The sequence below is a fragment of the Nilaparvata lugens genome, chromosome 4 (assembly GCF_014356525.2).
Source record: "Nilaparvata lugens isolate BPH chromosome 4, ASM1435652v1, whole genome shotgun sequence".
In the NCBI taxonomy this organism is placed as follows: domain Eukaryota; kingdom Metazoa; phylum Arthropoda; class Insecta; order Hemiptera; family Delphacidae; genus Nilaparvata; species Nilaparvata lugens.
In genome coordinates, this window is record NC_052507.1 from 80,306,636 (window position 1) to 80,332,121 (window position 25,486).

General features: G+C 34.0%; 1 protein-coding gene across 1 annotated transcript; it reads left to right on the forward strand.

Annotated features, from left to right (window-relative positions):
- Nucleotides 1-1,350: 1,350 nt before the first annotated feature.
- LOC120351214 (short/branched chain specific acyl-CoA dehydrogenase, mitochondrial-like) lies at nucleotides 1,351-25,486 on the forward strand. The gene is given in 8 exon segments (XM_039427588.1): nucleotides 1,351-1,491; nucleotides 3,903-4,003; nucleotides 4,635-4,841; nucleotides 8,662-8,791; nucleotides 8,794-8,831; nucleotides 16,716-16,841; nucleotides 19,894-20,076; nucleotides 25,301-25,486. Coding segments are annotated over 7 exon segments (936 nt in total). The 5' UTR covers nucleotides 1,351-1,491; nucleotides 3,903-3,922; the 3' UTR covers nucleotides 25,472-25,486.

Below are 25,486 nucleotides of genomic sequence, written 5' to 3' on the forward strand. Positions count from 1 at the left end.
TCCAAAAATACCTGGCCTGATCACAACTCAAGATATTTGGATATGGATCTTAGTAAAGTGTAAGTAGTAAATATAGCAATATTAACTGAAAATCTGTCTTACCGTTTTATTAATGCTTGACTGGATGGGAAATTTATTCGGAACGTGTATATTTTTTTCAAGAATTTTATTTTGATTGGTTTGGATAACCTTCATGGGAGTCAGAATCTGAAGATTCACTATCTGATAAAGAGTGGTCAAAATCTTCGAGAAAATTTCTCTAAATATTTCATTTCTGAAGAATTCTCAGAAGAAGAAGAATCACTTTCATTTTCCATGTTGAAGAAGGCAGAGATGCATATAATTTTATAAATTACAGAGATTAAGAAAGTAACAGTTATTTGCACTTGTCGTTAAGGTTAAAAATTGTACTTAATTATATCACCACCAAATAATTCTGTCAATAAAAAATTGATACTATTACAAAATTCTTAAGCATTTTGAACATCCGTAAACAAAATTATTACAAACTACACAGCCTAAACACAAAACTTTTAGGGTTAAGTTCATAAACATATGGTTAGGCGAGGCTCGCTAAGAACTGCTCCTTTCTACTGCGCAAGCGTAGTATCGGTTTGAGTACGTACACATTTTTGGCTGCGTCTGCGGTCTGCGATTGATAAAATTTGATAAACTTTTATAACCAAGTAACTATTTATATGCGATGAAAGCATTGTAAAATAATGAACATTTGTGTTTATCTACAGTTGTTTCAAAATATTCCGCAACTTTCAGTTTCAGTGTAGTTTATTCATTAATATAATGACGTTTTAGGCATAAAATTGCTTGTCACTACCCTTACCAAACAAAATTATTATGCTTCTAGGTTAAGGTGGGTACGGTGTATTGTTTTCAACTTTCTAACCACTTTTTTATTTTGATTGACTAGAATGTAAGTAAACTAGATTAAGGTACATTATCCTAAATTTTGTAATTGTTGAATTTGTGGAGGAGGAAATAATTTGATTTGAATTGAATTGAATTGAAATCCACGAGTCATTAAATCTAATGGATGCCAGGAGGAATATAAAGAATGAATAATATAAGCAATGAAAATGGCATCAACATGTCCGAAACATGTTGTGATTAAATTTTCAAAAAGGGTACTAAGATTTTTTTTTCTTTTATTTGAATAATATAAGTATTATGCTCCAGCAGCGGCTTTAACCACAAGTCTCTAGCGTGGCTTTGTTTCAATTTAGTAATGTTGGAGGTCTGGTCTGAATATCACATAGATTTTAGGTGTTATTTGTACCTACCCTTACTATATCTAAGTTTCTATTTTTTGGTTATACATTTTTTTTCAGGCTTGGAAGCCAATTCAAAGATTTTTCTGGTCTGCATTATCAAAACGTCAATTCAGTACCACATCATTAGTTGATGCGCCTACACCAGTACACGCACCTCCACTAACAATCTTTTCTGAGGATGAAGCTCTTCTCAAGGAAACAGGTAAGCCTAACTTATTTTCAATTTTTCACACATGCATGTTCAGAGTGTATTTTCACCACATCACGCATGATTCATTGTTGCTCGCCAGTGTGACCAATAATCATAGGTACTAACAATATGTCTCAAATATATTTGGAGAACGCACAAGATAACCAATTTTACTGTCTCGAATGACGCAATGGGGGGATCGCCCCCCTATTGTTGTTGTTTATGTGTTTTGAAGGGACGGATTCAAGGATCCAAAGGTTCAAAGAACCCCACACGTCAACCGAAGCTTATTGTGTTCCCAAGTAGTATGTTAGTTGGCAAACCAATACCAATTTCCTTTACAAGAACCAGGAGATTTTCCCTAAACTAACATTCATCACCTGGTTGCAATCCTTGTCGCAATCAGTGTGATATGCTTGGCAGTCTCTTCAGACTGATTAGTCCTCGTGACCTACGTGAGTTCCACTCCTGTTCTTTTTTGTAGATCCTTCCGCTGAGAGAGGGGACGCCAAACTGCCTCTAGGGCGCCCGGCCACCCTCGACTCAGCCTCTTGACCCACATTTGTGCCTGGTCTTTCACCCATCTCTGGTCTCTTGTGTTTTTCTTTTTGCCCCTCCGTAACTCTGCAGGGTCAAAAGCTTCACCTCTCACAACAAGTTTTACCTGAATGGCCGCCCTTCTTTGAGCAGTGGCGAGTTTTGGCCTCTCCACCCACAAACCTACGTGAGCTCCACTCCTGGCCTTTTTGTAGGTCCTTCCGCTGAGAGAGGGGACGCCAAACTGCCTCTAGGGCGCCCGGCGCCTGGCCACCCTCGACTCATCCTCTTGACCCACATTTTGTGCCTGGAGTTTCACCTATCTCTGGTCTCTTGGTTTTTTCTTTTTGCCCCTACAAAACTGCCCTGATGGGGCAGATTCCGTGGGTTTGAAGGCAAGGCAACTTCTGGAGTTGCCTTGAGGTCCATTTTAGTCGCCTCCTACGACAAGCATGGATACTGTGGGTGAATTATGGTTTTCAGCGCATTCTTGAGTACGATGTTCGATTCAAAGCTCCCCCAACCCACAGGGGGCATGGCCCCCCTATAATCTATAGGCCTATATATAAAAATTAATGTCTGTATGTGTGTTTGTTCCCTATAGACTTGAAAACTACTTGACAAAACGGCATGAAACTTTGGGAATATTTTGTGTGAATATTGGGGGTGGTTTCTGACTAGAAATTTCAATAGGGGGGGCTAATTATAATTATTCATTAATCCATTTTACAGACCTATGTTTTCGTACTTGCCGGCCAAGCGGCTACCGAAGAACGGAAAGATGATCATGATTCAAGATCATGTTGTGATCATCCTTATTTAAAGAGTTTGACAAATTTACGACAGAACTTGAGTTTGTAGCCTAGGCCCGACTTAACATTAAACACTGGTGTGCCTTTTGATAATATGATTTAGCATCTAAACTTACCAGCTGTAATAAACAGGTCACCCGTGCGGTAGTTTGGAGTTGAAGTGCACCGTAGTTGATTGGTACCAGCTGCAGATAATGGTTCCTTAGAAGACCTATACAAATAATTATCAGCTCCCTATCATTGAGAAACTGGATAATGTTGGAAAAATATTATTCACCTCATGAAAGAGAGTTGTTCATATTGCAGTCATTAATTACTGAAGAAAGACAGAATATTTAAAATTTTGTTGAATTCAGCTTTGTTGATATTCATCCTATAATTTATTCATTACTATAATTTTGCTGTAATGTAAGCTATTGTATATAAGTGTATAGCCAGTATATATTGTAATCTACATAAATAAAGTACTCAATCAATCAATCCTAAAATGGAAGATGGAAAGAATATGAAATTCTGTGTTATTCATCGTATATTGCATATTTCCTGGACCATCTATTGACAATAATTAACAAGTATGAACGCATTGAATTCATCTTTGAAACACTGATTTAACCTATCTATTTTGTTTTTAATTCAACACTTAACTGATAGATATTACTAACAATTGATAGAGAAGAATATGTTTTCGGAATATAAATGCTGCATGACTAAGCTTATAGGAAGTCCGTATTGAGATGTAATGAAAATATTTATTGTCAGATAAATTTCATGATTCACCAAATAAAGTCAAGTATAGCATGAGATACATTGATTTTTTGGCGGTACGATGCTTGCCGGTCCAGCTAGCTTGTTATAATTATACAATACATTAAATTTTAACCGTGATTAATTTCACATGAACCAATCAGAGAAGGCGTTTTTGAAAAGACCGCTTCTCGTAGAATTAATAACGGTTAAAATTTAACCGGCACTAAGACAAATTAATTGTTTCTTTGAAACGTGATGATCTGTTAAGGTCCTAATATCTTAAACTATTATTTTTTACTGAACTATTTATTTATGATGTGCTTGCAGCAAACAAGTTCGCAGACGAAATGGTCGCTCCCCTTGTCAAGAAAATGGAAAAAGACAAGAAAATTGACGAAGGACTCCTGAAAGCTCTTTTTGATAATGGGGTATGTTTTGTTATCTATAATAAATATTAAAGGAAATAATTGGCTCATACACGTACGGTATAGGAAATTCACGAATTACACATCATCACGTCTGAACTACTGGACTGATTAACTTGCAATTTTGCATAAATTGATTCTTATTTTACCGAGGATGGTTATATGCCTATTTTAACTTCCTCAAGATTTCAGTAGGTCAAGTTTTCAAAGTGTTTAATTAGGCCCTTGAAGATATATACTCCTGCAATTTGAAACTAGAATTCTATTTTGGAAAGCATACAGTCATATCATTATAATGTGATCCATTTGTATTCCCAGGTGGAAGAATATTTATTTATTTGGCCGGTTGCACATTTATTTACACAAACGCATACACAATCAATACAATGATCGGAAAAGAAAAAAACAGGCTATTGCCCAAAACTTCTTTAATTTCTCAATTTAGTTTCAATTTTTTTCTAACTAACAAAGTATTTCCTTGAGAAAAGTTTGCTCGTAATCAGTGAATTTAAAATAGTTTTGTAATGAGTGAAAAAATGAATAATATTTGTAGTTAATCATATAATTGACTTTATAACGTGAGCTTCACATACTGTGAATCAACTGGTAATTTATAATTGAACTTTATTTTCAGTTCATGGGCCTGGAGATAGACACTAAGTACGGTGGTGCAGGATCTTCGTTTTTCTCCAGCATTCTGATAATAGAGGAGATATCGAGGGTCGATCCAGCTCTGAGCATCATAGTCGACATTCAAAATACTCTCGTCAATGCGATGATAGCCAAGCTGGGCACACAGCAACAGAAAGACAAGTACTTGCCAAGGCTTGCTACTGATATGGTTTGTTAACAATAATTATGTATAAAATAGTGTGTCTCTTCCATTCTCTATTTTTACAAAAAAGCAAATCGTTAAAATTAATTTCCAGTATAATAATTAATATTTATATAAATAAATTAAAACAGGAGACACGATATAAATAGATTGAAAACACTTAAAAACTTACATTAGAAATGGGGGAAATTTTCGGTGACTGTGTCTCCTTTCTCAACCGAGAGTCTTCTCTATCTATTTATATCGTGTCTCCTGTTTTAATTTATATTACAAACTTTAAAGTGTCTTCTGTTATGTGCTATATATATATATATATAATATATATATATATATATATATAATATATATATATAAAAGCGAAATGGCACTCACTGACTGACTGACGGACTCACTCACTCACTCGCAGAACTAAAAATCTACCAGACCAAAAACGTTAAAATTTGGTAGGTATGTTCAGTTGGCCCTTTAGAGGCACACTAAGAACGGATTTGGAAAAATTTCCAAAGATACGCCCAAAATCTGCGTTTTCCTAGTGTTTTCTCAGCTTTATCGAGAACAAATGAACAGAAAATGTTCAAATTTAGTACAGAAGCTCAGCTAGGGTTTAATAATGTTGTGTTAGAAGGAATTTGCAATAACGTCAAAGATACGCCCAAAATTAGCTTTTTTGCTTTTTCTCAGATTTATGGAGAACAAGTGAACAGAAATTTGTCACCTGGTCATATGGGACATATATATGATTCATATATTTATCTCATATTGATCAGGATTTTAGAGTTTTATTTTACGAAAAGTTTAATGAACGGTGTTTCTGCCTTTGAACAGTTTTGTCATCGACAGAAAGATTGTTTATTTCACTTGTTATCAAAATTATTGTAGCTTCTGTTTTGTTTTTCATAACAAACGTGCTCTCGCTTGTGCGACTGATAAAATATGTATTTGAAATGGCTTCATGTTTGGCATTGACTAAGTTATATATTAATACCCAAAATTTTTACTAGTCGGTGTGTGAGCTCGTTCGTTAGGACTGAGAGTAAAAGTCCGGCTGTTCTGGTGAAGGGGATAGATTTTGTTCTTGTTTTATAATACAGTTTTCCTGTCACAGTTCGGGCAGTTTAAAGAGAATTGTATTATTGAATAAGAAGGGATCTGAACCCACTTCATTAGATCAGTTTTTTATTTATTTTTCATTAATATTAACGTCGCGATTAACCAGTGGATGCCAAATTGGGGGCCATTATCATAAAGGTAGGGACTACTGAGTCATTGTTTTAATTTTTCCATAACCACAACAAATTTAATCTTCACTAGCAGCCAAGCGAGTAGCCCTTGAAATATTTATCTATTTATTGTTATTTCATAATTTATAATTATAATTCTAATTTTTGTACAAATAATTTATTGTTTTGTTTTAATTATCAAAACCAGTACGATCATTTCTTGTTTTCATTTCCCCACCTTTACATACTCGGTGTAGGCACATATTGCTTACAAATTGTTCAAATTAGTACAGAAGCTAAGCTAGGGTGTAATAATGTTGTGTTAGAAGGAATTTGGAATAACGCCAAAGATACGGCCAAAATTAGCGTTTTTTTTTTGCATTTTCTCAGTTCTTTCATCAAGTAATAGACAGAAAATGTTCAAATTTGGTACAGAGGTTCAGCTAGGGTCTAAAACTTTTGTGATGAGGTGACTTTGATATTTCATCAAAGATACGCCCAAAATCAGCGTTTTTCTCAGCTTTTCTGCGTTTTCTCAGTACTTTGACTTTCTGATGGAATGAAGCATGCTCAAATGAAAAATGCAGGCGAGCGAAGCGAGCCTGCTGATCTCATTTTTGGACGATCCAGTCGGGGGTCTAGGGGGCGGAGCCCCTTGGCTAGACGGATATGGCGAGCCTGACGGCTAGTGTAATGATAATTTACGGGTTTAATTTAAAAACATTGTCGAAATGAAAGCAAATTAATGTAATCTTATATACTATTTCAAATTAATTGGTTCTGCACTATCCAATTCGAGTTGATATTTCACAAAAAATCCATTTTTAAGAACAATGCTGCTCATTATATTATGTGTATGCTATCTCTTTGCAATGAGATTCTAAAACATTAATAACAAATTCAATAAAAGGCACGGTTGAAATATAAATTATGCTTTCTTCATTAGCGCAGACTAATCAAATTCTCAAATTCTGATTCTCAAATTCTGTTTCTCAAATTCTGATGAATGTTTAATTATTTCTAAATAAAAGCTTTGAATTGTCTTAGGAACATCCCACATAATTCCACTTCAAGACGTGAGGAGAAAAAAATATAAATCCATTTTAATAGGTAACAGCAGTTAGCCATTCAAATTTAACTAGTCTATAAGTTAAACTAGTTTTAAATTCACCAAGTTTAACCAATGAGAAACGATAGCAAGAAGATATCCCATGGTATAGGTCGTTTATGTTCCAAATTCCAAGAAATTTATTCGTTCACTCAAGCCGAATCTTGTCTATTATTACTGTTTCGGCCGGGTGAGAGTGTAAGAACGGCATAGTATGAGAGACTACCAGCGTCACATATAGTCCAGGCAATGAATGCTCAAAAATGGGTATAGAGGGAAATGTTTGGAAGACAATTTTTGACCCCGCAGTTCTGTTCAGGGTAGTAATTTCACCCCCTACATTGAAGTTGCTATAACAATGAAAGGAAAACTTGGAATAGTGGAATAATACATCATTTCAAAGAGAATTCAATGTTCTACAAACGATGAGGATCAATTTTTACGATGCATTGTTTGAGAGTTATAAGCCCTGAAAGAGAAAAACATTGGATAAAAACCTGTTATTTAAACAATCAAGCACTTTCAAGAGCGAATATCTCGGGAACTATTGGGAATATCACACAATTTCACAAAACAAAAAGTCTAGAGAGTTTTTCAAGCTTCATTTTTGAATAGTTAGTTATGTCGGTTGAACGCATTGTTCCAAGATATGAGCGTGGGAGCAAAACGCTGAAAAATGCAACTTTTAAATCACCCTCATCCCCTTAGCACATGAGTTAGGAATGGGGACTTTTGATATGTTCTCCTCCTAATAGTATCAACAAAGCTACAAAGTCGAAAGTTGTGTTTGAAACATTCCCTCCAAATTCCTTTGTCAATTGGTCTATTGTTGCAAAACTGGAGATTTCACACTCAACAATAAAGCTGCTGCAACAGCTTTTAGGTGCAGGGAAGTTCGTAAAAGTGTGAAATTATACATCAAATTGAAGAGAATTTGATGACTTATTAGCTCATAATCAGCATAGATTTTTCCCATCAATTTATTTAAAAGTTATAAGAGTAAAAATTCAAAAAAGTGGAGGCAAACATGTTTTTTCAAAAATTTCTCACCTTCAAGAGCGGATATCTCGAAAACTAGAGAAGATATAGAAAATGTTGTGGGATAAATATTGTAGGAGATTATGTAAGCTTTAATTTTGTATATAACAGTTATGTCCGTAAGATACATAGTTTTCGAGTTATTTGCGAGAAACCGAAAAATGGTACCTTTGAACCACCCCACCCCCTTAGCACAGGGTTTGATCTGTTTACCTCCTTACTTACTACCCTAAACAGAACTGCGGGGTCAAAAATTGTCTTCCAAACTTTTCCCTCTATAACCTTTCTTTGACTGGACTAATAGCTTCACGAAAAATTAATAATAGGACTATCGGCTTTAATTAACGGTAAACTTTCAAACCATGGTATATCTTCTCATGCTATCTTTTTTCTATGGCTTAACTCTTAACTCATTAAAGTTTAACTAGTTCCTTCAAATCTAGTGCAAATTCTGTTTCAGGCTTCGAGCTTCTGCTTATCAGAAACGCAATCCGGCTCCGATGCGTTTGCGCTGAGAACGAAGGCTGTCAAGGAAGGAAGTGACTACATTATCAACGGCTCCAAAATGTGGATTTCCAATTCAGATGTGGCCGCCTATTTCTGGTCATGGTTAATGCTGATGTATCCAAGGTATTGTTCTATTACTTCCAAATTTATTTCTATTACTTCAAATATCCAATGAAAGCTATGTAAATAGAACTAGGGACTTCTGCTACTGCAATATTGACCGAAGAATAGTAGAAGGAAATTTGAAGAATGAAACTGTCCAAGAATTAGCCCAGACCGGTAATCAAACTTCGGTACCTCTCAGTTGCCGGCATTTTTCCTTTCAAATCAAAATATCGGGGCACCGAGCTTCGCTCGTTATTGTTATTTATTGATAAACAGAACACAATTCTCTAAAATGATCGTGTTTATATTTCACAGCTGGCTATATATTATCTTATGAATTTCGGGGATGCGTTATTTTGATTTTTCACATACTTACTCGCTCACTCACTTTTTTACTATCTCCTTTAACGTTCATGATCGGAGCGATTGCAGAGCGAGTGCGGAGCGTGTTGGAGGCGCGTATATCTGTACGCACCTCAATATTTCTAAATTGTTAAAAACGATGTGGCAACGTATTGGAGGGAGGAAAGAATAGTGCTATCTGCTTTGTCGAATGATGGACAAGAATTGAAACGCCAATCTTAAACAAATTGTACTGCCGTTATAACGTGGGCCTCACTATATGAATGTACTACTATAGGTCCACGTTATAATGGCAGTGTTTGATTAGCAATGATATTGCTATCCTTGTCTATCATTCAACAAAGCGGATAGCGCTACCTCTTTCTCGCTTTGCTTTGTTGCCAGATCGTCTTTTAAAAATGTAGAATTGATAACTAATTAACAAAATATTTCATCTTAATTATGAAAATCGATTAAGAAATTATTGAAAAATATAATGTATTGCTTAATAAAATATAGTTTATTATTTTAAACGAGAATGAACAGTCGATATTACATCAATAAACCTGTATCAGCTACCGTCTTACAGAAGGCATAGACAAGACTGAGGCATAGAATAGATACAGAATGGAAACTATCAATCAAACGCCTATCCAACCAATTCTTTTTACTTGGCACAAATACTAGACACGTCACGTGACTGCACAATCTAGTTAGAAAGTTCCGATCCTGGCCTTTTGATTGGCTCGCGGCAGTGAACGAGATCAATTGATCCGGATCAGTAAAGTGATCCGAACCTCCCATCAATACTATTACAATGCGGAACTTCCTAACAAGATGGCGGATTTTTGTGCCAGGGTACTATAGTGAGATCCATGTTATAATGGCAGTGTACGATTGACAATACTGTTGCTGTCCTTTTCTATCATACAACAAAACAGATAGCGCTATCTCTCTCTAGCTTTGCAATGTTGTCAGTTTGTCATAATATTTTATTTTTAATTTTGACAGTGACTGTAGAAAAGTTAACAATTCATTATCAGTCACCATTTTTTTATTCATTCTATCGAAATACTTGAGTACACAAGTCGTATAATTGATTTAAAATGTATTTTTGAATTAATTACATAATTTTTAGACATCACCATATAAGAAACACAAATTAAAATACCTGAAATGACATTTCAAAAGTTGATAACTAAGCATCCTAGACTTCATCCATGCTTCAATATTAGCCTACACGTATAGGTTAGACCTACTCGTACCAGTATAAATAATATTGAAAGGTTATTTCAAAAGTATTTCAATTGAAATTACTTATTTTAAATAGGATTTCTATTTTTCTATTATTTTTAAAAGAAATTCGAATAGAATATCTACCAAATAACTTAATTTATGTTGTTTTGAAATTCAGATTGTTGTATCACAGCTTTTTAAATTGGCTGCCATTTCAGGTTAGTATAAAAAAATTTGATCCTAGCTATGAAAGCAAATTTCAAATCAAATTATGGAAAAAAATTTCCTTGATTAATTTGATGACATAAATTGATAATGTAATCAAGGAAATGATAATTATTATTAGATCAAATTTAATGGGATGAATTGAGTAACAGTTGTGTACACTTAGTGGCAAAATGAAGAGACTTGGCAACGTTTATCTCTTATCTTTCTTCACTACCATTATAACGTGGACCTCACTGTAGCCGAGTTTCCATACTGTATGTATACTGTGACTGAGATCGGCAACGTTGTTTTCCTATCTTTCTCCACTGCCATTATAACTTCGACCTCACTGTAGCAAACTAGTATGAACTGTTCTGCTGTTTGAGTTGATTTTCCATGATGATTTTCTTCAGAAGCCTGTTGTCCATGCAAGCGTGCGGGGCAATGGCAAGGTATGTGCGCATGCGCGTACTCTTATTGCAGTTGACTGCTTTTTGACTAGTATTGTTGTTGTCCAGATGTTTCTCACTTGTCACGCTCCTCGATGATCGTAGCATGTTGTTGGTCCACAAATCTGTTGACAAATTAAAAATATTATGTGATGCACAGAAAGTTTATCTATGTTATACATGATTCATGACAGACTTCTGTAGGGAGAGTGAGGAAATTTGACAACATTGTAATGTAAATAAGTACGGAATGCGTACTGTAATCGATTCGATTAACACTAATCAATTAAAAACTAGTAGTTCTGTGAACAGTAGACCTCGCGCTCAGTAAGTTACATTGACCTGTATTTATGTTTTCTCAAAAATTAATAAATAATTTATCAATTTAAAATGTCTAGAAAAAATCCTTAATAAATATAGAGCTTTCTGTCTTATCGTACCGTGACGTGTCGTCCCGGAATGTGAGTGTGAGCGCTGTTATCAGGTCTGGCTGCAACTGTCTACAACGTTGATGGAAAGATACAATTTTCAAGATGTTCTATGTTTTTGAACGGGTAGTATTATAGTCAACTGTCTACTAACGTTGATGGAAAGATACATTTTCAATATGTTCGATGTTTTTGAACGGGTAGTATTATAGTCCACCAGACAGCTGAATTATGATGAATAATTCTATAGTCTGATTTTTACGGTAATATTGGCGTATGAAGGAGGCTCCTTTTTCCTTTTACATTATCCTTGAAATGCAAAATTTCCAAAAACCTTGTATATACGTCGACGCACAATTTAAAAAGGAACATACCTGTCAAATTTCATTAAAATCTATTACCGCGTTTCGCCGTAAATGCGCAACATAAAAACATATAAACATTTAAACACTTTTTAAACATTTTAACATTTAAACATTTTTTAAACATTTAAACATTTAAGCATTTAAACATTAAGAGAAATGCCAAACCGTCGACTTGAATCTTAGACTTCACTTCGTTCGGTCAATAAATAGCATAAAGGTTATTAGGAGGATAGTGGGCCCTGTTTACGAAAATGAAATTTGGAGAAGGAGGAAAAATAGCGAAATCGAGCGCTTCCTGGGGAGTGAAGACATTGTCCGATTTATTAAAGCTGGCAGAATTAGGTGGATGCACTTGGTGAGAATGAGTGATGAAAGGATTGCCAAATGTATAAGGAGAGAAAGAGTATACAATAGAAGAAGAAAAGAATAGATGGACAGATGATTTAGAGCAGGATTTGAGAACGCTTAGAGTTCGCAACTGGAAAAGGCAGGCAGAGGATCGGGAGAGATGGAGAGGCTTTGTGAGGGAGGCCAAGGGTTGTAGCGACCGGTAGAGCTGAGGAGTAAGTAAGTATGTATACATAAAGATTTAGACTGAAATAAAACTTGGTATTTACAGAAAAATATATTTAAATAATGTGGTTGAATATTCTGTTAGAATTTTCATTTCTGTTTGACTCTTCATTTCAAGTTTTTAACATATTTTGTCTATTTTAACACGCACTGTATGTGTATGAAATTGCTTACGTCAAAAAGGACAGTGCCTCATTGATAGGTACTTCATTAATAAATAGGTAGGTGTTCATTAATACCTTTTTATAGTAGCAACTCGACTATTAGAAATGTATGTTTTTCATTCTCATTTTATATGCTTACTAGTAGGTAACCCGTGCTTCGCAAGGGTCTATTTTAAAACTGCAAAATGAAAACTTGACGTAATAAAAAATCAAAATTTGAAAATAGACCTATAACCATCCTCGGTTAATGAAGAGTCTATATGCAAAATTTCAAATTAATCAGTTGAGTATATTTCAGAGGTGATGATGCGTCAAACATAATTCCCTATTCCTCACGTGTATAAGCCAGTTCTTTCCTTTATTATAGTATAGAAAACTGAAGAATACATAATACTTGGAAACCTCACAGAATCATATTGATTTTTCCAATACATCAATAAATTTTAGTTCGATTAGGATCCTCCTCAATTTGAATCAGGCAGCCTTTTGTTTTCCCAATTCCAAACAAAATACCTAAAATACTCGTTTCACTGTGAATTCGTGTCTGATAGTACATTATAACTGAAGAATATAAATTATTTCTTATTTTATTGTGATCTATTCATGTTTTTCTTATGAAATTCAATTATAGGCCTACAGCATGAAGACTATATCCAATTCATTTGTACTGGTGGCAAAATTTTACATTAAAAATAATTATTTGATAAAATCCAAGTTCAATAGTAATGAAAACAAATTCCTTCAAAAAATAATTGATAATAATACGTTTCGAGGGAAAAAATTAAGAACAAAAATATGGGAATCGAATCCTCGGGGATTCGAACCGAGGAACCATCGCTCCGTAAGCAGGCCTTTTACCGCTGCGCTACGTAGACGTTCGTAAATGGTAGTCTTATAACCTGCTCATAAATAGACACACTTTGGGCTATGAAACTTCATGTAGCCTACGGTAGCAGATGAATTTGAACATTAATTCTGAAAAATCTAGAAGGAAAATTGAAATTTAGGCTTCCAGGTGCACGAGATTGATATTTTTAGAATCTATGTTCAATATTTGGAGATCTAAATCATTCCCGTTTTTCCGGTATGCAATCCACAAGTTGACATGTTTTGATGCGAACAAACGGACACACGAACAAACACAACCCTACTCTCTCTTATTATATAGATGAATCAATTCCCTTCATAAAAGTTGGAAATTAGGAACGTAACTAGTTTTATTCAGTACGGTACCGTACTCCATATTTGAAAATATCAAATTTTTTATGGTAATTTTTCTTTTATGGTTGAGAAACAAATATTTTAATTAATTTTACTTAATACTAAATTAATTACTTTATTTTGTAGCCTATCTACTCACATATTAGGCACTTCGGCTTACTGTAATCAAATCAAACTATGAAAACCTGATTCAAACGATAAACTTACAAATGTTTTCTGACTGATCTAATACCGTTCTTGTATCAAACTGACTGACGTGAGAATCGAGCAGTTTTTGAATTGGAATTTCTCTGAACTCGCATGAAATCACTGCAATTAAGATTTATTCTCATACCGATAATAACAATAATCTTGAGATTATTTTGCTCCAATAAAACTATTATTCGCCTTTAATAACTGCGTTCTCCATAGCTCTGATAAATCATCATCATCATCATCATCATCATCATCTTCATCATCATCATCATCATCATGTCTCTTTGAAGTCTCAACATGAGTGGAGTGCTAATAAAGTTTGGCAATTATTCTTGAACCATTTAATCATCATGGCCATCCTAAACTTGGATTTGATTTATTATCTGTCATAAAGTGGATCAGATTTGTACTGCTATATGTGATTTTCTTCATTGTTTCACAAGTAAGGCAATAACATTTTTGACCGAGCAAAGTGAGGTCTAAGATTCAAGTCGACGGTTTGGCATTCCTCTTAATGTTTATATGTTGCGCATTTACGGCGAAACGCGGTAATAGATTTCCATGAAATTTGACAGGTATGTGGTTCCTTTTTAAATTGCGCGTCGACGTATATACAACGTTTTTAGAAATTTTGCATTTCAAGGTAATATAAAAGGAAAAAGGAGCCTCCTTCATAAGCCAATATTAGATTAAAAATCTGGTGTGGCGCACTCACACAACTTTCCTTGCCGTTATGGAAATTAATCACGTGACGCTAGTGTTCCCGCGCATCTCAAGTCTACTATTCAAAGATTTGAGCTAGTTGGTGACAGGGCAATAACGCTGGAGACACACGAGGTCTGCTATCTCTTCATAGTGAATCATTTAATAGAATCAACAGTTGCCAACAGTTTGCAATTGGATAATAACATTTTCTCGAATTTCGAGCTTATTTTTAATTTTAGGTGAAAATGTTACTGATCATTTATTGTAGAGATTTTCATGCTAAATCTTTTCCATTCAGATTTTTTTGTTTAAATTGTATCTGAAGCCCGACAATTGGGAATCTAAAATCAAACTTTGCATAGATGGGGCGGAGCTCCTGAAATTTTTACAGATATGGGCTTGTGGCAGTTTATATAGCTTATCAATGACTATTTTAGGTATAAATTTGATCAAAATCGTTGGAGCCATTTTCTAGAAAATCGCGAAAACCCTGTTTTCGACAACATCTCCGCCTTCGCCATTTTAGCCGCCATCTTGATTCGCATTTGATCGAAGTTGTTCGTATCGGATCCTTATAGTGTAAGGACCTTAAGTTCCAAATTTCAAGTCATTCCGTTAATTGAGAGATGAGATATCGTGTACACAGACACACATAAACTCTCTCTCACACACACACATCTATATTGAGGGTTAAGTTTAAGAGAGGGCCGGCTGCGCCCTAACTTCGCCCTCCTAGGTTTTTAATAAAGGCAGCTAATCAATCAATCAATCAAACACACACACACACACACACCACACACACACACACACACACACAAATTGGGGTACCTTAATTTTTTTCTGAAAGCAATACTTTCCTTACTTATGGTAATAGGGCTAGGAAAGTAGCCAGTCTATTGCTGTATTTCCATGAGGTCTATAGTTTCAATCAGGTACTTGTGGATGAGAATACTGCGTGAGGTCTACTGTTCACAGAACTACTAGTACTACCCGTTCAAAAACTTCTAACATCTTGAAAATGTATCTTTCCATCAACGTTAGTAGACAGTTGCAGCCAGACCTGATAACAGCGCTCACACTCACATTCCGGGACGACACGTCACGATACCATAGGACAGAAAGCTCTATGTTTATTTAGGATTTTTTTTCTAGACATTTCAAATTGATAAATTATTTATTAATTTTTGAGAAAACATAACAACAGGTCAATGTAACTTACTGAGCGTCTACTGTTCACAGAACTACTAGTTAGAGAATTATATCAATCTTGGACTGAAGATAACATACAATCAAATTTAGCATTACACCTTGAATACCTCAATATTTTGAAGATGGATGAGATCAGACGTAAAAACTCATTTATGAAAGTCATTGTTAATGATGGTTAATGAAAAATTGAAATCTCATTTTCAAATAAGATTCTATTTTTTCATCACATTATTTATAATATATTCATTTAAATTAATTTCATTTTTGTTTTGGACTGCGTTCTGTCGTAGAGAAAACATAGGTAGATACTATGGTAAACATAGGTAATATTCTAATATCATATTACTTCCTCTATTTATCTCTTTTCTATATAGGGCTACTTGTAACATAAATATAAAGAAAAATAAAAATCTCAGTACCCTTTTAAAAATATTTTATCACAACATGTTTCGGACATTTATGCCATTTTCAAGTGAAATATGTTGTGATAAAATATTTTTAAAAGGGTACTGAGATTTTTATTTTTCTTTATATTTATTTATTCATATGCAAATACAATTCAGGTAAAAACAACAGGCATTCGCCCAAAACTGCTTCAAACCTTAATTTGGAATACACAGTCTAAAGGTTATTCTACTTACTATTTATACTTCCTCTATTCTTATCCTTTCGTTCTATGATATAATCTTTCATTGATTCATTTCAAAACAAAGCATCATGGAACTTTCTTCTACAATAAAAGTGAAAAGGTGTGCTGTGTAAATTTTATGAGTTGGGAAAATTTATAATATTTGGATTGATTTTTCAGGGATACAGAGGTATAACTTGCTTCATCGTTGAAAGAGATACTCCTGGATTATCAATTGGAAAGAAGGAGGATAAACTTGGCATGAGATGTTCTGGAACCTGCACTGTTAATTTTGATAATGTTCGGGTGAGTAACTTGCTAATTATTTTAAAAAAACTTCTATTTTATTAATATTTTTTCAGTTTAATCTCACAGTTTCAAGGAAAACGTTTTAGATCCTACGTATAAAGAAGATGGGTTTTAAAAACTCAACTAATGAAGTGGTAAATGCACTTACTTTTTATCATCAGTGGTGATAGTTTCGATCTGATGTGGGTCATCATCATAAACATCATGTCTGATGATGATCTACACCAAGTTGAAACGATTGTCACTGCAAAATTAAGGGCATTATCCACTTCATAAGTGTTTTTAAATTAATAGTAGAAAGGATTGGATAGAATAGAATAGTCTATTGGTTTAAAAATAATATCGGGGACCGAGCTTCGCTCTGGAGTACGCGAGCATAGAAAGTTTATTACGAAAGAAGAAATTATAATAAAATTTATACAGAAATGTTGTATCTAATCACAGTAAATTGAAATTAATTCCCAGAGGAATTCAAAAATTTCTCTCACAAAGACCCAGTTGTACAAAAGTTAAATTTTAATCACTTCACGTGAACCAAATCAGAGAAGACTATTTCAAAAAGATGGATCTACTGGAATCAATCAGGATTGAAAATAACACGGTTTTTTTTGCAACCGGCACTAAGCACCTGATTGAATGATTACAAAAGTTCAACAGCTGAGTCATAATTTTGACACAGTCCCACTCATATGAACTTGCTCACTTACTTCCATCACCAACAGACGACGAACTAATCATTATCAGCTGTTTTTCCAAGGATAATAATTATCCTTGTAATGTTCTTCAGCGAGTTTTCCCCAGGGATGAGACCTAGTGTAATCGAATATTTATATTATAAACCTACTATGTTCTGAATTTCGTGAGAATCATTAGAGCCGTTTTCGAGATCCGGAGAAATACAAACATATAAACATCTAAACATATAAACAGAAAATGCTTGTTTAATAGTATAGGATACATTATAGCACGAATTGTAGTATAAATATTACACACTTATGGAACACAGCTCATAAATACGGATAATACAGTATAATTATGCTGAATTATCATCACTTCATTAATTTGAACAAACTCATCACATTGTCATTCGCGAGCACTGGAACATTCCTCAGTAGCCATGAGCTTGGGGAAAAGAATGGATACACAAAACCTGTAAAGGAGATATAGGGCCGGTTTCCGAGTTCGGGATTTAGCCAAGTCCTAGACTTTAAACAGCTGGAGTCAGAAAATTGGTTTTCCAAAACGGGGCGTAGTCGCAGTCATTGTCATAGTCACGTTTGAATTAAATTTCGAAAAACTAGAAAATTGAACACAAAATAAAGTAAAGAGAAAATAGTGTAAAGTTTCAGCTATTTTGAACTATTAGGAATGTCTTATTTCGTCAAGGAAAAACGTTTCCAATTATAGAAATGAGAAAATAAAAACTACGACTACTGTTATAAAAGCTGCTACTACGCCCCGTTTTGGAAAGTCACTTTTCTGACTCCAGCTGTTCAAAGTCTAGGACTTAGCTAAATCCCGAGCTCGAAAACCGGCCCTTAATGTTGTGAAACGTTTAATTAGAGCATTGATTGAATGAGTCATATTGAGTTATAGTTTCTCCATCTTTATTATATTGTAGTTCGATTGATATGTTTTACATTTTTAAAAATTGCGTGAATGGATAAATTTTACCTTCAAGAAAGCTAATTACAATTCAAAATATGTAACTTGAATTCTGTATAAGTTTCCTTACCATTGAAAACTTTTAAAAGAACAGTTGCTGAATGATTAAAACTGTAAGGGCTCTACTCTTCTGATTAGTTAATTTGTATTTGAGTATTTGATTAGGTCACATCGACATTAGAAGTTTATAGATTGTTTCTTGTTATAGATTGTTTCTTGATGAATTAAAGTATTTGTATATTTAATAATAATATTTTGTAGCCTAATTGACGATGCCTATTGTAAAATTGGACACATTTATGTTATGGCAATCAATCAAATCAGGTCATAGATTTAAAAATTCACTGAGAAATAAGAAATCAATTCGGCTAACTCATAAGAAAAGTGATATGTACTCTTGAAGTATACTAGTTATGGAAGTCTCTATTCAGATTTTTCATTCTGTTTTCAAGTCAACTACATTTTTGAATCATGAAGGAGAGCTGAAAATATAAATGAAAGGGTTCTATTGATTCTATTGTTACCTGAACAACCTTTTTATTGTCCAAAAAATATTATTAAAACCATTTGAATAAACCGAGATTATACCCCACTCATCAAATTTTCCAGGAATTTGATTTATTCACAGTTAGACAACTCTACGTTAAAACTTTACTTAAATACTTATTAATTAAAAAATAAAAGCAAATTTCCTAAATTAAATAAACATGTCTACAACTTCAGACCAAATATAATAGAAAAATTCCAAATTTATCCTACAAAGCTAACTTTCATTAGAAGACAATTGATTTACACAAGCAGCAAATTGATAAATGTAATACCTTTTGATTTAAATGATAAAATATCAAAGAAGAGCATAACAGAGTGGATTAAAGCCATTAGAGGTGAATATTTCTTCACTTTGAACCTAGCACTGTGATTTGTTTTTTTTCTGTTTCAGTTTTCAGTTTGGTATTTCTCTGAATTCTGACCTTTTATAAATTATCAATATAGGTGTGAATTATTCTACTTTGGACCACATTTTTAAAGTATTTTGTGTTTCTATTTTTGTTATAAAGCTTTTCGTTTCAGTTTCTAGTTATTTTAAGGATTTTTTTAAGCAACTATCACCAGCGAGCAAAGATTTTCTTTTTGCTGGTGATGCCTAGAAATTTTATAATTGGCTTTTACTGCTCTCATGTATATGCATGTATGTGTAATATTGTATTATGAACAATTTATTTTCATTTTTGCTCGTGTATGTATGTGCAAAAGCAAATTATTGTTTGTTCTCTTTTTGGCAATAAATGAATTTGATTTGATTCTATAAAATGAAAGGAGATCTATAGAAATAAATGAATAATAAGTTATTACATTGAAGAATATTAGTTGAATTGTGTTGTAGGTGCCAGAGTCGAATATACTGGGTGAGTTTGGCAGTGGTTACAGATACGCGGCTGGCTTCTTGAACCAGGGCCGGATTGGCATTGCTGCTCAGATGGTGGGATTGGCTCAAGGCTGCTTCGATGCCACTGTTCCGTACACTCTGCAGCGGGAGCAGTTTGGTAACAAGATCTTCTCGTTTCAAGTAAGTCCAATATATCAACTGAAATCTCCGACAAAATCTGTTTTTGAACAGTATGAAATAGAACTCTGAATGAAATAGCTATTTATGTACTCTATAGAACCGTCAATTATCGCCCCCGGAATGACTTATATTGAATGAAAATATATTTATGAACTCTAAAGAAAAAATCTGGTGTGGCGCACTCACACAACTTTCTTTGCCGTTATGAAAATTTATCACCTGAAGCTAGTGTTCACGCGCATCTCAAGTCTAGTAATTCAAAGATCTGAGCCAGCTGGTGACAGGACAATAATGCTGGAGACACATGAGGTCTGCTATCTCTTCATAGTGAATGATTGATAGAATCAACAGTTGACAACAGTTTGCAATTGAATAATCACATTTTCTCGATTTCGTGCTTATTTTCAATTTTAGGTGAAAATGTTATTGAACATTAATTGTAGAGATTGTCATGTTCAATCTTTTCCACAAGAATTTTTTTGTTTAGATTGTATCTGAAGCCTGATACTTGGGAATCTAAAATCAAACTCTGCATAGATGAGGCGGAGCTCCTGAAATTTTTACAGATATCAGACTTGTGGCAGTTGATAGAGCTTATCAATGAGAATTTTATGTAGTCAATAAATTTGATCAAAATCGTTGGAGCCACTTTCGAGAAAATCGCGAAAACCCCTGTTTTTGACAACATTTCGCCATTTTAGCCGCCATCTTGAATTGCATTTGATCGAAATTGTTTGTTTCGGATCCTTATATTGTAAGGACCTTAAGTTCCAAATTCCAAGTCATTCCGTTGATTGGGAGATGAGATAATATCGTGTACACACACACACACACACACACACACACACACACACCACACACACACACACAACACACACACACACACATACACATACACATACACACCAATACCCAAAAACCACTTTTTGGACTCAGGGGACCTTGAAACGTATAGAAATTTAAATTTTGAAATTTGGGTACCTTAATTTTTTTCGGAAAGCAATACTTTCCTTACCTATGGTAATAGGGCAAGGAAAGTAAAAATTTACTATATTGGCCCCGAAATGAGAGTCTTTTCAGGCTTGTAAAGGTAGAAACATGTTTGAGCGGCGAATGTAGCTTCAAGCTCAAGAATGTGAATGTAATTCATTTTTGTATTTGAATGGTGGCGCACATATTGGAGCGGTATTTTTTGAGTTTTTGACCCATTTAAATACAGGGTGTGGCAGCGAAACTTCCTTTTTTAAGTAAATAAAACTCTTTGTATGGATCTTATAGTTGTATTTATTTTTTGTAATGTAGACACATATATAAAGTTTTGTTTCAATTAGTTTTGGATATCAAATCAGGTAGATGACATCCCCCAAGCATGATACACCTTAAACTTGAAGTGTTTTGTAACAAAATGACACCTTTCTCAATTCTTTAAGTAATTTCGATAAATATTTATGTGCTTCCAAAGTTGTAAAGTCCTATTATAATCACTCTGTATAATTGTTTTACTTTTATTTATTGTGGGCAAAATTTACTCTTAACGTACCTGTATTATAAATCCAAGGATCTCTTATTTTGAAAAGAATAAAAATTGCTGTATCTTTAAAGATAACGGCGCTAGATACGAAAAAGTAACTTTCTGAATGGTGATTGGTCTGCGGTTTTTTACACTCTGTATAATTCTGGAAATGTTCCTCCGCTCAACTAACCTAATACAGCTATTGATTTTGAAATACAAATACTATATACTATATTATAGGAACGGTATTCATCAATTTTGTTCTAGTTTATTTTTACTTTCCTTGACCTATTACCATAGGTAAGGAAAGTATTGCTTTCCGAAAAAAATTAAGGTACCCCAATTTCTAAATTTCTATACGTCTCAAGGTACCCTGTGTCCAAAAAAGTGGTTTTTGGGTATTGGTCTGTAGGTGTGTGTGTGTGTGTGTGTGTGTGTGTGTGTGTGTGTGTGTGTGTGTGTGTGTGTGTGTGTGTGTATGAGTGTATGTGCGTCTGTGTACACGATATCTCATCTCCCAATGACGGAATGACTTGAAATTTGGAACTTAAGGTCCTTACACTATAAGGATTCGACACGAACAATTCGTATAAAATGCAATTCAAGATGGCGGCTAAAATTGCGAAAATGTTGTCAAAAACAGGGTTTTTCGCGATTTCCTCGAAAACGGCTCCAATGATTTTGATTAAAGTTATACCTGAAATAGTAATCGATAAGCTCTATCAACTGCCACAAGTCCCATATCTGTAAAAATTTCAGGAGTTCCGCCCCATCTATGCAAAGTTTGATTCTAGATTCTTAATTATCAAGCTTTAGATACAATTTAAACAAAAAATTTCAAGTGGAATAGATTGAGCATGAGAATCTCTACAATTAATGTTCAGTAACATTTTCACCTAAAATTAAAAATAAACGCGAAAATCTATTGCAACTATTGGCAACTGAAACTATTGGCAACTATTGGCTTTTTAATTTTCACCTAAAATTAAAAATAAACGCGAAAATCTATTGCAACTATTGGCAACTGTTGATTCTATTAAATGATTCACTATGAAGAGATAGCAAAATTCGTGTGTCTCCAGCGTTATTACCCTGGCTCTAATCTTTGAATACTAGACTTGAGATACGCGGAAACACTACCGTAGGTGATCAATTTTCATAACGGCAAGGAAAGTTGTGTGAGTGCGCCAAACCAGATTTTTACTAGAGAATTCGTTACGTTACTAGAAATAATATGCATTTCAAAAAACAAATTTAAATAAGACCAAATTATTATACAACTAAAGTATATTCTAATTTTCTAAGATGATTTTTGTAATCTTACCTGAATTATTATCTAGACGTGTATCTTCTACATCAATGAGTCTCTGCATTGTTCTGAGTTTCACTACTCAAAAACTAACTAACCGAAACAAATTTGAATTTCCAATTTTCTCTTATCATTGACAGTTAATTATTAAAGTGCAAGAAGCTACACTTCCTATCTAAATTATTTTTGAAGCCAAGTGTTGACTGGTTGCCTGTCAATATAATGCACTTTCCTTTAAAATTTGCAAGGAAAATCCGAATGCATTTATAAATAACTAAAGTTTTAGACATTTATCTAAAGCTAACAAGCTGCTGCCTGTCAAAATTAAACTTGTTGGTTCAGTGTGCAAGGAAATTCAAATCCATTGAAAAATGATTGATGTAGTCATGTTGGTGTAATTGAATTTTCTGCTCTGTGATAATTTGCTGAAATTCTAACAATTATCAAATTTTATAATCAATATTAATTTGGCAGCACGTTTTGGAAAAAAACAATTAGAAAATTCAGTAATTAACTTATAGTGAGGTTCACGTTATAATGGCAGTGAAGAGAGCAGGAGAGCAGCGTTGTCTTTTTACTGCCTTCCATAGAGGATAGCTGATACCTGAATACAACTCCTAGTTTGTAAATATTTTGGACTCAAAATTTGTCTAAAATCATGAAGTGTAAACTTAACTTATTTTTGGACAATTTCTATCTAAATTTGGGAAAGGAATAGTTTTGGGCTTCAAGCCTGTTGGTCCTCTCCCAATCATTCATAGTTTAGAATTATATTGTAACCTATGTATCAATAGATAAATAAATATAATTAAATAAATATCTGATGTGATATCAACTGTCCATTCTTGTTGAAAACTATCAATCATTATATTATTCGTGAATAAATATAGTTAAATAAATATCTGATTTAATATCAACTGTCCATTTTTGTTGAAAGTGATCAATTATATTTTATTCGTGAAGAAATAATATTTTTCGATGACTAGATAATAAATTTCCATAATTAAGATGAATAAGTTGATTAATTATACTTCTACATTGTTAAAAACGATCTGGCAACGTTGCAGAGCTATGAAAGGATAGTGCTCTCTGTTTTGTCTAATGATAGACAAGGATAGCAACACCGATGTTGATAAAATACTGTCATTAAAACGTGGACCTCACTGTAGATTTTGGTACCGGGTAAATAAGTAGATCTAAATAAAACTTTGATTTGATGATTATATTTTTGCTTTTCCAACATTCAATTTTGTTCTGCATATTACAGTTTGAAATGCTGAAGGATGTTGATTAAAACATGATAATTATATTTTTGTTTTTCAACATTCAATTTTGTTCTGCATATTACAGTTGAAATGATGACGGATTTCGATTAAAGCAACATGTCTGATGTAACTTGAAGGATTTCCTAGTACATGGATATTCATTTGGAAAACCTCTTAATCTTCCCCATTCTCACATCTCAGAATCCCTAATCACTATTCTTACTTTCCTTGCCCTATTACCATAGGTAAAGAAAGAATTGCTTTCCGAAAAAATCAAGGTACACCAATTTCTAAATTTCTATACGTTTAAAGGTCCCCTGAGTACAAAAAAGTGGTTTTTGGGTATTGGTCTGTATGTGTGTGTGTGTGTGTGTGTGTGTGTGTGTGTGTGTGTGTGTGTGTGTGTGTGTGTGTGTGTGTGTGTGTATGAGTGTATGGGCGTCTGTGTACAAGATATCTCATCTCCCCTTCAACGGAATGACTTGAAATTTGGAACTTAAGGTCCTTACACTATAAGGATCCGTCAATTTCGATCAAATGCAATTCAAGATGACGGCTAAAATGGCAAAAATGTTGTCAAAAACAGGGTTTTTCGCGATTTTTTCGAAAACAGCTCCAACGATTTTGATCAAATTTAACTTATACCTAATATAGTCATTGATAAGCTCTATCAACTGCCACTAGTCCCATATCTGCAAAAATTTCACGAGCTCCGCCTCATCTATGCAAAGTTTGATTTTAGATTCCCAATTATCAGGCTTCAGATACAATATAAACAAAAAATTTCGAGTGGAAAAGATTGAGCATGAAAATCTCTTCTCACCTAAGATTGAAATAAGCTCGAAATTCGAGAAAATTTGATTATTCAATTGCAAACTGTTGGCAACTGTTGATTCTATTAAATCATTCACTATGAAGAGATAGCAGACCTCTTGTGTCTACAGCGTTATTGTCCTGTCACCAACTGGCTCAGATCTTTGTTTATAAGTAGACTTGAGATGCGCGTGAACACTAGCGTCAGGTGATCAATTTTCATAACATGCATTTTGCATGAATTCATTCGTATCTTTGTATTTTTATTTGTTCTTGTGTGTAAAATACTTGAATAAATTGAAATTGAAACTTGGTTTGTTACAGTCTGTCCAGCATCAGCTTGCCAACATAGCAACTGAGATAGAGTGCGCTAGGTTGCTGACCTATAACGCTGCCAGGCTGCTAGAGGGCGGTCATGAATTCATCCAACAGGCTTCAATGGCTAAGCTCTATGCTTCAAGTAAGATACATTATCACCATATAACATTACTCTAGTGAGGTCCACATTAT